The sequence below is a fragment of the Pyxicephalus adspersus genome, chromosome 7 (assembly GCF_032062135.1).
Source record: "Pyxicephalus adspersus chromosome 7, UCB_Pads_2.0, whole genome shotgun sequence".
Lineage (NCBI taxonomy): Eukaryota > Metazoa > Chordata > Amphibia > Anura > Pyxicephalidae > Pyxicephalus > Pyxicephalus adspersus.
In genome coordinates, this window is record NC_092864.1 from 58,480,239 (window position 1) to 58,493,900 (window position 13,662).

The following is a 13,662-nucleotide window of genomic DNA, read 5'->3' on the forward strand; positions in this document are numbered from 1 at the left end:
CACAAGGTAATTGTGTATGTACAGTACAGCTCCATGGCTGCCTGTATAGCTGTATTCCCGAGGAAGAAGAGGCAGTCTAAGAATTGGCGTATTTCTTACAAATACAGATATTCTTTAAGGTTAGATTCCCACCTTAATGTGTTTTTTATCATACACTGGTGTGGTCTGACACAATAGAGAAGGTTACCCATCCTCCATTCCCTTGTCAACAATATGCCTATTTAATTAATATAAATTCCTTTCTGTATTTATTTTATCCCTTATTTTAGACCAAGTGACATCATTACTAGGTGTTTTATCTTCTTTGGGCATCCATGGATGCTTCCCCAAAACAGGAGGCTGTGCCAACACCCACCTCAACACTGCACTCATTGTAGTTGAGTTCTTTCATCCAAGGAGGTTCAGCATCTGGAACCTCCTTGGATGAAAGAACTCAACTGCAATGAATGAAAAGAGTAGGCCCAGGACAGGTAGGCCAAGATAAGAGCCTGATAATGCCAATTATCCATCAGTCTAGAAATGAGGATAAAGGACATGTGTACTTATGCTCTGTCTGACTTGTCACAGCTTCTAATGCACATTGTGGGAAGCTGACTGGGTGCTGTGAAATGAGTGAGCATTTTCATTACATCTGTGCAAGGATGTTAAGTCTGAAGTTCCCATTACTTTTATTTAGCAGTAAAAACCCAACCCAATTTTAGTGGTCCGCAGCTCTGGCCAGTGCGCCCCTGAGCGGGGTCAGGAGAACGACCTTGCTGGCAGGGCCCACCAGCTAGAGCCACGGACCACTCCCTCCGTACAAATCCCAGGCTCATGCCCACTATCTCATAGAAGGCTCAGATCTGGGAGAGTGGGTGGGTTCTGGCATTATGACGTCACTCTGGGGGAGGTTTCTCCCTCTTTGAGTGACACCCGGCTCCCCGCGCATGTGCCGTCCGGAGCTGGTAATTTTAGTGGTCTGCAAGACCGAAAAGGTTGGCAACCACTACTTTAACTGAAAAAGTGAGAATGTATATGATATAAAGGTTTTTCTAAGCAAACAGAGAATGTTAAATGAAACAAAAAAAAAAACATATTGGACCATGTGAAATCCAGATGTGTGTTGAATGGGTCATATCTCACATAAATAACAACAGATCCGACATAAACAAACTAATCGTTTGCTTTTTGCTGCAGAAACATGGGCATGAGATCAATTCATTTAATGAATAAGTAGGTCAATAAAGACAGAAACCTTTTTACAGTCATAATGCTTACCTGCATGGGAGTTTTATCATCCTGGCCCAACCTGGCCCAAAGATAAGTGCGGGGGGTTCCTTGAGCAATTTGTGCCTCTCAGGTCAGTATCATCTGTAAGGGTGACATTCTTCCCAATGGCTATTGATGTAAGAGGCATTCTTCCTACTGACCACCACACTAATGTACAATGGATTTGATAATTATAGCCCGGGTTCCCTGAAGACATAAAAGTCATTTCAAGGTGTTTCCATGTTAAAAAGGTGAAGAAACACTGTCATAAGAACAGTTACAATTCTTTAAGTCTTTCAAAATAAAAAATATAGTGGCACAATAAAAGTGTACCTAAACGCCAAATGAAAAAAAAATGTAATATAATGCAATATTTTAGATGGTGGGGGGACAAGGAAAAGGGGGAGCTAACCAGTCCATATTGCAGTTGTTGCATTGTTTCCAGACTTTTCTTCTATATTTCCACCCACCGTCACTTCTGGCTGCATGAGGAAGAACCGTAACGTAACTACATGCAACCGCACTACACAGCAGTTCTTAGAAGCTGCGTTTTACATTAGAACCTGCATAGTAGGTAAACAGGGGCCCTGATTTTTACAAGTCTGAGCGGTGTTTATTGTGTAAAGTTTTGTTGCTGCTCATGTCACCTCCGGGTACATTCTCCGCAGATCCTGTGCTGGGGGTCATAGACTATTGAGATATTTAAACCCTAAAAAAAATTTCTTATGTACACTTAAATTAGTAAATTAAACATGGATCCTGGAGAACATGTAACATTTCCAGTCATGATATTGTTTTTATCTCTCAGACATCTTGGGTCATTATACATTTGTGACACAAGATGGCGCTGTAGGAGCAGAGACGTCCCCTCATGACTCTCTATACATAACTTCGGAGCTGTGTGTATCGGGTCAGAGGATAGAAGGTAAAGCTTTGGGTTCTGCTCGGTTTATTTAGTCATTGAGCCTTTCCGAGACCCCATGATGACTTTTTTCTGTCCTGAATATAAGGCTCAGGTTATAGTTATGGTCTATACAGAGGTCAGGGCGGGAAATGTCACGTGATTTTGTAGGTTGTGTAACCTGACAGACTGCAGGAAGTGGTATTACCCCCTCTGGGGCAAATAAATAGCTGTTGTTTGAATATTTAATTACAGAGCTTTTCCTACATGTGTTTAAAAAAAAGACAGTTTTTGGTTAAAAGTAGAGGCCCCAAATTGACCCTATTGGAGAAGATGGACACCCAGGGTAACTGGGGGCAGTTATACTTTAAAACTAAACTTGGGGACCCTGGCCCTGCAAAATTAATATAGAAGTAAAGCCCCACAAAGGATCAGACAGGAAGTGCCTTCTGTAATCACATGACTTCCCTGCCCAATCACAGTGTTGTGCATGCGCAGCTTCAGCTTTGGCTGCCAATCCCGACTTCCATTGCCTGTGCCAGCAATGGAGGAATGCCGCCACAGCTTGGCCAATCAAGATGGACAAAAATTGTCGCCGGGCGGAAGAAGTAAGGACATTTACTTAGGTAAGTCCTGCAGCTTTAGTTGCACTTTATCCAGCACTGACAGCCCAGCTGCTAGTTTGCTCTTCTACCCCTTTTGTTTTCTATGGCAAAAATCCTGCAGTACATTTTTGTACAGGCAGCGCTGTTTTTAACCACAAATGAGTTGTTTAGAGCTCCACCTATTGGTAGGGGTGCTATTTCAGTCCACACCCACCAGTCTACTTTCCCTCCTGTATAATAAACTGCTGCTCCCCCGCACATGCATAGAAAGCTGCTTTTCTTCCTTCTCCATTTAGTTTTCTTGAATGGCTTGGCAACTTCTACAGTAGGAATTCAAGCACTGTCCTCTGGCATATACTCTTTCTTCTTGTACATTAAATACAGACCGGCATAGGAGAACAAGAACCGAGCGCTGGTTTCTCCTAAACCTGACCCGTTCTGCTTTCAGGTGGATTGCTACTTTGTAGGTCAGGGGTGTCCATCTCAGGGGCCCTATACAGGTCGGGATATTCATATGCAGTCATCTGCTGACTCTGAGGTCTATTTATTATTCACTCATCAATTCACCCACATTTAGGCTTTTTTATTTTGTTCAGATGAGTGTAGAAGGTTTAGCATTTACTTAAATGACTTCCGTGCTTATTAAAAATTGGCCACTAGGTTGCAGATTGGGCTTTGGTTTTTATGCATTGAGAGAGCACAAAAAATGGGTGGCCAAAGTATTTATAAAAAGACCATACCTTACCTAGATTAAAATAGTAAAAGGAAATGGAGTTGGATATCCCTGCTCTAGCTAGGTCTTATAGTCTATGCACTGGCTTTAAAGCAGCGGTCGCCAACCGGAGAAGATTTTGGGGGTCCACGGCTCTGGTCGGTGCACCCCCGAGCAGGGATAGGTAAAGGACCCCGCTGGGGGGACTCACTGGCCAGAGCTGCGGACTACGTCCCCGTGCAAATCTCTGGCTCAGGTTCACGACACAACCCGCCCACTCTCCCATCGCAGGCTCAGATCTGCGCTGGCAGAGTGTGGGGAGTTGTTGTGATGTCACTATGGGCGAGGTTTCTCCCCTTTAATTGACAACCGGCTCCCCGTGCATGCGCGATCAGGAGTCATTAATTTTAGTGGTCTGCGGGACCAAAAAGGTTGGCGACTGCTGCTTTAAAGAGATCCTGCGCGTGCAGCACAGCATAGGAAGTTAGGATACCCTGTGCATCCCAGCCTCCCTTAGGGCAACTGGGCCAGAATTAACTCCCTCACACCTTTATACTGTCCGGCATGCCTCATCATTGTCCCCTCATCTAAGCTGGGAGGAGAAAGTCTTCAATAACTGCAGGGTGAATTCTCCATAGTATTATCGAAAGCACAGAGCTTTACAGGTCTTAAAATGTATGTAAACCCAACAACACTCTTCTCATATTTGCTTACTTTTGGTTTGTTTAATATACCATCAAAAGTGTCTTGTAACTCCTTTTTTGTGTTTGGATACACTGAAACAACTTACAACAAATGTCTTCTTTGGTAGTTAATAGAACGGACAGAGTATATGGGTCAGTAAAGTCCCCTTTACCTTATTGAATTACAGAATGGCATCAAGAAAAGTTGGAATGTCTTTAGCGGCCTGTCTGCTGAACGTATCTGAGGCCAGGAATAAAGAAATCATTGAGAGAATTGCAAGGGCTGCTTTGTTTGACAGTCGTGGTGAGTATGCAATATTACATAAGAATTAATGGGAAGATGCTGATTCTAAAATCAATGAATAAACTGTTTTATAGATTATAACAAATAGCATAATGAATTTTTTTTTAGAAAAGAAAATAACTGTAAGCAGATTTTCAGCGATTTGACATGACCACTTTCATTATTTTCTGTAGCTCACAATTCTAAAATTCAGTCCAAAGTCACAGTCACTTTAGTGACCATGAACTTATGTTCAGTACAAATTAAGGATCCCTGCAGGAGGTGAGGAGGTGATTGGACACTAATCACATTGACAAAAAAAGAATGGAGGAAAGTTCCCTCGCTCAATCCTGGGCTGTCACTGCACCTCTTTGTGAACTTAGAATTGCTCCAAGTCTGTGGGCTAATTGTTCACCCGGAAAGCACTGCAGAGACTCTTTTAAGACATCCAGAATCCAGAGTCTCAATGTTTTATGAACTACCTTCTCTCTTGTGTTTGGTGTCATTTTCCTGTTGCAAAAAAAATTTTGGGCAGTTAGGTGCCCCACTTATGGTATTGTATGATGGATAGGTATTTGCTTGTATTTCTCAGCATTTAGGACACTATTAAAGTGGAACTAATCCCAGTGTGTACGCCCTTGCTCTTGTTCCTTGGGTGCCGCCATGTTCTTCTCTTCTTTTTTCTGTTCCTTCAAGAAGAAGGGGCATTGCCTGTCCCCTATCACAATAAATCCTTGCTTGATTCTGAACTTTTAATGTGGAACTTTAATTCTACTTTGACCGATTCCATTTGCAGAAATGTTCATGGAATTGGTCAGAAGTGCAGCCCCAAACTTGACTTGCAAGGAACCTTCACCATGCTTCACTATTGCCTGCAGGCTCATATTATTGTATTGCTCCCCAGCCTTTTGGTGAACAAACAGACAAATAGTTCACAGATTTGGATTTATCAGTCTACAGTACATGATGCCAATTTTCTGCCATTCTGCAGTTTTATTTGCTTTTGTGCATAGAGCCACTTGGCTTTTCATCTTAGTCAGATATATGGTTCAGTGCTCAACCCAGAAATTTTTTTAAGCCGGGTGGGAAGCAATTTTAGGTGGGTGGCAGCCCCTGTATTGTGGACAAACTCTTTGGTAACCACCCAAAAACAGCCGGGTGGGTGCTGAAAAGTGCCGGGTGGTGCGCCCAGCTAAAAGTGCCTGGGGAGAACCCTGTTGTTTTTGGCCACAATTCTTCCATGAAGAACTTCTCTGGACAGTAGATGGAAGTACCTGGGTCTCATGAGTTTCTGCCAGTTCTGAGCTGACGGCTTTTCCTAATGTTCACCGATTTCAACGGGTTCAATGATGTTTCTTTGATCTGCCGGTAAAATTTTCCTTGGCCAACCACTGCAGCTACCAGTTGCCCATTTCCTTATGCTTGTCCAAAAATCCTTTGCCTGGGAGAGACCGTGCTGATGTAATTTATGTATCTTGTGTCTTGTAGCTGTGCTCAGTCTTACCATGATGTGTGACCTGTGACATGAAACCGTCCTCCACAAGCTTGGTTCCGTCTTTGTGGCAGAGTTTGGCTGTTCCCCTCCCAGTTTTAAGCCTCCTACACAGCTATTTCTGTTTCACATAATGACTGTGTTACAACCTACATATGAAAATGATGATCTTTTTGGTATAATTGGTTATGGTACGCCTGACTATAATCCTACAGAATAATTAAAATAGAGCCAAGGGCCAGTGATAACCAGGCCACATCTCAATAGATTATTAGAACAGCAGAATTAAAGAAAACACTTTTCTGTGCTTTGTTCACTTTGATTTTATATATTTATTTTTAAATATTATTGAAATAAATGATTATGCGTTTTTTGCAACTTGCAATTCAATTAATTATTTATACTTCTTAAGGCCAATTTAAAGTCCCATTTGAAAAGGTTCAATTCTGCTTTTTCTTTAGTTCTCTTGTATTAGTAGTCATACAATGTCCTCAACTTTATGCATTGGAATTGATTTGACTTACATTTTTCTTTTGCATTTTGTAAAATGATCAGAATAGGCAATATACATTTATATCTTTGAAAACATTCTTACTTTACAGCATTTTTTTCACATCTGCTTAAGACTTTTGCACTGTATTGTGGAAGACCCAAAGTTCTTCATCGTCATAAAGGCTCCAATTCTATGAAATGTCACTTAGAATTTCAAGCAGCCAGTGTCTTTGCAGTCAGGCTTTTAAGAATCATAGTTTCCGTTATCATGGTTAGTGATGAAATATTACATAATTAAGTCCATGTGGTTTGTATCTCAGAATTGGTGAATGAACACAAAGCCACCCATTTCCTCTAAATCTTGACCAACATTAGGCTACAAAAAATGAAAGGTTTTTTCATTTATAAGAACATATTTGTTTCCTGTTTTCCTTCCAACTGAACTAGGAATAATGCCTTACTTCCTCACAAAGCTCTCTCTAAAAGCTATTGTGGTGAACTTTTGTATTGCCCATAAGTTTTTATGGGAGCCAGATTGACAGAATCATTGCCTCATCACTCACAAATTAGATCCTCTCATTTAGGACATAAAGAAACATCATAAAGAATATTTGCTGCAAAATGCCTCAGGCTCTTAATTTTTAGTTTTTACCAATTTTTTTTTAATGGTGTAAATTCCCAGTCAATAGAAACAGACTGCTTATTTGCGGAGATGGGGGCTACAAACAATCTAACATGCTAATATGAGTTGAGCATCTTTGGGGTGTAAAACAATCCTAAAAAAAAATTTATTTCCTATAGCTTGCTACAATGCCCCACATGATAAAGAGCTGCTTGATGCTAATTTATATATTTATAGTATTTAATACTAACATCGCTTAATATTTGATGATAATACTGTATTACTAGTGCTGGTAAATGTTAGTGTTACTGTTTAGAGAAAGTCTTTGAGGGGGCATTGCAGTGAGACAAAGCTGCCCACTCATCTTCTTTGTGTTTTTTGGCAGAAAGGTAAAAGCCATTAAGATATTGTAGCAGAAGTTCACATTAAAGGAGGAGAGTTGAAAAGGACAAACATCTATCTGTAAAACATTTTCTGGTGGCAATTATGTACTGCCATTAAAACACATGGACCTGGGAGATTCCCATGAGGAAATGTTTGAGGGAATGTCAAATTCCCTGGTTTATAAATAGAGTCCATTGTGTTCCTTCCCTTGTTTTCTTTTGTTTTTACTTATTGATCTTGACAATTTTCTAATGAATGCATGTTTCCAATGAGGAGCTGACCACGCTGCAAAACTTTCTTTGAAATTTCAGCAGTGTTGTCAGGCTTTTTGTTCTGTATTCCTCCTTAAAAACTTACAATATGACTCCTTCTTTAACATAGAAAAGTCATCATCGTATTCTTCACTTCCTTGCTCTAAATTAGAGCACCTTATATTCTAGTGGTCACCTACTACCCAACAGAGAGGAGTACAGAAGGAGATCTCTGAGGTCATGAGACCACTATGAATAATAAAATAGGTACATGTGTGTATATATAGTATATTTTTATAGTAAAGCATATAAACCTGAGCGAGTTAATTGTAAAGGGTTGTCATCTACTTTAGTCTATTTGTACCTTTACTCTTTTTAAAATAGAGTGACTCAACAAACCCCGGGGAGGGGTTGCAAGATGCTTGCCGAACTGCAAGTTTTGCAAGAGATTGTGGTTCTTCCATTCCAAGCTTTTATGGCAAAGGTGCCATAAATTTGTTTTTGATGTATCTTACGTGTTCTTCTATATATTCATAAGGAAGTAATAAATACAGATTCTTCCTGCCTAAAATGAACATATTGTACCATATTAGTTTGTTGGCAGGATAAGTTGGTAACAGCAACAGCTATCAACTTCCTAACTCAAAACTGTAGCCTTGGACATCAACAAAGATGTCAGATATTGCAGACTATAGGAAATGATGGCCAGAGACTATGGACATACTACACTTAGAGATTGGAGACATGCTGTATGAATATTTGGAGATTGGGGACATCCTGCATGAGACTAGTAGAGTCCACTGCTCATTTATCTTTACAAATTGATGCTCCTGCTGCAGACTGCTGGGATCCAAGGGTTGAACAATAAGTACCTAGGGAATTCATATTTATTGCTTTTTCAAAAAACTGTAAACCACAATCATTCTGTAATGTATAAACCGGAAGCAAACTTTGTATTTGAAGCTATCAAGAGAAATAGTTTGAAATACATTTAAAGAGACAATAAATGATCATTTAATCTACATTGAAGTTACCATTAATATAGGTTTTCCCAACTAACCAAGTACCCATACTGCTGATTCCCCTTCAGTGACTGGCAGTGGCCCATGTTTTTGCCTCTGAACAACCCACCATAGTATTCATTACACTTTTCAGTTTACTTAACACAACTTCACTGCCTGGCAAATCAGTGGAGGCCAATCTTTTATTTCCTTGGCTCCTTAGTTGTTTTATAGGATTAGGTTATCAGCCTAGTGATTAAGCGATTGCACCCTGCAATCTGCCAGCCGTGTGCTGCTGGGATACCCCGAGCCTTAGAGGAACACTTCTTAGTCTTATTAGTGGCTGCAGTTCAAGTGAAATTACAGCTATTATACTCCATTACGCAGACAAAACAATTTACTTCTGCAGAGGATCACGCTGACAGCAAATTTCGCCTGCATTTGTTAGTGTTCTTGTTCTTTTTCTTGGATGGAGCTTTTACAAATTGTCAGAAAATGTTTTTCCCTGAATTGCCTTGAGAAAATAGTGCTCTGATGGCGTGTTATATGCCGGACATTACATATACTTTTTCATTTATTAGAATGAGACATTATTTTACAGTTTAATCATTGATGGAACAACTGGAGTGATATGAAGAAACATTCTACAATTTCTACTAGAAGCTCATTACAATGTATGTTGTCATACATATCTTTCATGCAGAATTTAGCTATAGAATCTTCTCACTAAAAATGGCATATTGTGATGGCTGCATTTTTTTTCTGTAAACGTAAACTTACCTGATTTCCTCTCAGGAATACCATGTTCTTATATCTTCCTTGAAATTATGATAATTAATATTAAATAATAATAAAAAACATTAATAATGTATAACTGTCTTCCGTGAACTTCAGAATACAGAATGAGGAGAAGGGAAAGTATTTGTAGTCAAAATCAGAAGAGCGTCCTAGGATGACAACGCTCCTACAAAGCTACAGTATGGTGAGGGTAATTTACCAAAGGGATTTAGGCTGGTCACATACCAAAAGTTTTTATTACCTTACAAGGAATAATTCACTTGGCTGTGGTGATAGTTTACTTTGCAAAGAACATCCAATCACACACACAAGAAATCTACAAAGAAATGTTTTTTTCTTGAAAATGATTGGATGGTTGAAGTCAGCAAAGCTTCATCTCATAATTTCCCACATGATAATTTTCCCACATCCCTTCTGCGCATGTCTGAGATTTGGCATGTGTCATCGCCTTTGAGTTTTAATGACATGAGGAAGAACCCAGAAGAAAGAAGATGGCGGCACTGAATGGAATGGTGATTCCTTGGGTAATGACCAAGAAGCTGCATGAAGGTGAAGAAAGCATAGGTCTACAGAATGCATGAAGCAAAAGCAGGAAGATCTTTGCACTGCACTGCAAAATCTTGTGAGACCAGCAAAGAGGCAGCAGTGCATTAGATCAGCGGTCGCCAACCAGTGGTCCGTGAGAAAATTTTGGTGGTCCGTGGCTCTGTCCCCCGTATGGACACAACCAGTCCACTCTCCAATGGCAGGCACAGACCTGCTTGCTAAACATCCTGGAGGAACAGAAGCGCAAGGCTGTGGACACAACTTTTGTTGCATCCACAGCCCTGCGCTTCTGTCCCCCCTGGAATTTAGCAACCAGGTCTGTGCCTGCGATGGAGAGTAGGCAGGTTCTGGCATCATGACGTCACTCTGGGGGAAGTTTCTTCCCTTTTGAGTGAAGCACGGTTCCCCACGCATGCGCGGTCCGAGTTTCGTGATTTTAGTGGTCTGTGATGTCAGAAAGGTTGGTGACCACTGCATTAGGTGATCTCACACTGAAGATATATAGCTAAATGGCTATAAAATAAAGTATCCAGGTAAATCCAAGTGTCAGGGAGTGCACTGCTTTTATTTAGGAGGATTTTAAAGCAAAAGGTACATCTTCTGGTTACTAAGTACAATTAACATTTCTAGATCACTATATAATCTTTATTTTAAAATTAAACTCCACTTTAAATGTGTATTGGCCCTGCTGTCTCTGCTTCTATAGAACACAACTCATTTCCAGCTAGCTAAGTGTACTTAACTCTTTAATTGTGGAGGAAGATATTAAGTAGCCTACACACATTATAGAAAGTTTGCTTGATCTGGCCATAATTCTGTCAAGTCTGTAAGCGTTACCAGACCACAGCAAACATCCCTATGTTTTCCTAGAAGAAAGTTGGTTAGGTTGGATTTTTCCTGGCCAATCACTAATGTTTTTGCCGGCAGTGGGAATCTATGTAAACGCTCAAGGCAATTGTACATGTTTGTAATACAGTTTTTAGTCAGAAAGATCCTTAGGCAGCCAGATCTTACTTGCACTATGAAGATTTGTGGTTAGGTTTACTGGAACACTCCACGATGAATGCTGGGGAACAAACCTACTTGGGTAAAGAATAATTATAGTCACGCTCAGAAGTTGTTATCAAGGGAATCCATTGTTAGCCATCAGCAACTGCCCAACTGTCCAAACAAAAACTGTTCCATATTCAGAACTTTGTAGTTAACCCTACGAATCCTTTGTGAGTACAATATCTAAATGAAAGCAACTGGCAGTAAGTGATGCTACTTCTATTCTTGTTTTACACAGATAATTACACATATTCAAACACTGGACCTGATTTATTAAATCTTTCCAAGGCCGGAGAAGATACACTTTCATCAGTGAAGCTGGGTGATCCAGCAAACCTGGAATGGATTTCCTAAAAGTAATTTGCTATTTGTTAGATACATTTCAGTATTGCTGGATCACCCAACTTCACTGATGAAAATGCTTCCTCTCCAGCCTTGGAGAGCCTAAATAAATCTTGCCCATAGTGAGAAAGGTAAATAGACATATTTATACATTTTATCATTTACATGTTATTTAAATGATGTTAAACTGTGTTACTGGAGATGTTTGCTTGGACATATAGGTTATAAACTATTAATACCCATATAATGTATGTGGAATAATATTTTATAAGCGAAATGCTTTAAAAAGCTGTATAAGCCTGTTTTTTTTTTTTAATTCTATTAAATGTAATTTTGTAATGTCCGACAATACATATGACTCTTCATAGCCAACGAGAAGGCTGGCAAAATGGTGCATGCATGAGTTTTTTGTGTTTTTGGTTATGTCAGCTGTCATATTTGCACATGAATTGGTTGCCAGGGAAGCCCAGCAATCCTGGCTTTCTTTATGCATGCCAGAAAGGAATGAATCCCCCCGGACCCGCCTGGGAGTTACGTCATACTATTCAATGAAATTGGAATAGATGAGTATTGCAGGTTTAGTTCTACTTTAAGCCACTGCCACAGGTATCCTCCTCTTGAAAATGGTAGCTGTCTATACTTTATCTGATTTCACTACCTCTAAGCCACAGACCTGGACAAACATGCAGCAAATGACATTGGAGAAAGGTCCATATCTATTGAAGAGTTCCATATCTATACACTTGCTGCAGATCCGTGATTCAGAAAACTGATGCCAGGACACTGTGCCATGACAGCCAGGCAGAAAGAAAGGTCATTAATGGAAATCTTTAGGTTTGTTTCTGGACAGGTTTTACACTCTTTGCATTCTACATTAGTCAGGAGTTTACAGTTGTAAATTAAATATGTTTTTGGCCTTTCTAGCATTGGAGAAATTGCTGATTTGTTGTCACTTCCTTTGATTGCCTTTCTTTATGTTAATAGTTCAGCTGAATTCATACAGCAATGCTGGAATTTGCAGTGTTCTGTTCATTTGATCTACACACTAACTAAATACTTTACATTCATTCAGTGACTAAAGACAGCACACAAAATTAAGGTTCATTATTTGTAATTGTTATAAGAAGAAATGTAATTTACTTTCTTTTGGCAGGTCAGAAACATCCAGATACATCTGTTTTAAATGTGTTCTCCAATTATGATTACAACAGGTCAGTGATCACAATTGCTTCAACCAGAGAACAAATAGGTGAGTGTGATCAATTTTAATGTATTATATAATAAATCAACAAAAACAAATATTAACAACAGCATTATCTCATCTAACCTTTTCACCACATGGTATCTTTGGCTGTAATTTGAAATGAGAATTCATGAAGCCAGTCAGATGCTGACAATTTCAAGAAAGAGAGTGTTCAGCTAAAGTTTGCTAAATAAGGTACCTAGAAAAACTTCATGATGTTGAATACATCTTTACAGGAAGTGACAAAGGAATGATATAAAATATAACTATAAATTGCACCTGCCTAATTGTCTAACAATGTGTCACTTTGGTCAGCTTTTCCTATGATACATACTTATTCTCAGTGAAAATTTGAGATTTAGGCTCTGATGTATTTAAGTTCTCCAAGGCTGGAGAGAATACACTTTCATCAGTGAAGCTGGGTGATCCAGCAAACCTGGAATAGATCTTGTCTAGGATTGAAAACATTTGCTAACAAATAGCTTGATTTTAGGAAATCCATTCCAGGTTTGCTCAATTACTCAGCTTCACCGTTGAAAGTGTATTCTCTCCAGTCTTGGAGAACTTTAATAAATAAGGGCCATACTGTCAAATGAAGAGACTGGATGTGGATAGAGGAATTGAAAAAAAAGGGAAAAGCTGGGTTTTTTCAGCAGCAAACATTAAATTGTATTCTTCAATCAATTCATAACAAGGTGCAAATTGCAATACGAAATAGTGAATTACATATCAAAAAGAAAGCAGCTTCAAAAGAAAATCTTGGGAGTTGATGCCTGTCAGCTATACAACAGCTGCCTATATGGTTAATATTTGCAGAACAGTACATCTCAAGCCAACGCGTTTCGCCGATAGGCTTCTTCAGGGGATGCATTGAGATTGCAAGAGAATGTGAGGTTACAGACATAATTTACAGAGGAAAGGTGAGATATGTATTGAAGTTCAAAAAATTCAAAATGTTCATATGAAGAGTGTACTCCAAATATTGAGCAAGATGAAAGCAGTGATTCTG

General features: G+C 39.5%; 1 protein-coding gene across 4 annotated transcripts in view; it reads left to right on the top strand.

Annotated features, from left to right (window-relative positions):
• The first annotated feature begins 2,083 nt into the window (after positions 1-2,083).
• The window catches only part of FTCDNL1 (formiminotransferase cyclodeaminase N-terminal like), a 38,733-nt gene continuing 27,154 nt past the window's right edge, over positions 2,084-13,662 (top strand). For 2 of the 4 annotated variants that reach the window (XM_072418636.1, XM_072418633.1), the window contains exons 1-3: positions 2,084-2,173; positions 4,338-4,453; positions 12,564-12,659. In XM_072418636.1, coding sequence (XP_072274737.1) covers positions 4,339-4,453; positions 12,564-12,659 — 211 coding nt within the window. In that variant the 5' untranslated portion in view covers positions 2,084-2,173; position 4,338. The other 2 variants (XM_072418634.1, XM_072418635.1) reach the window with 2 other exon arrangements.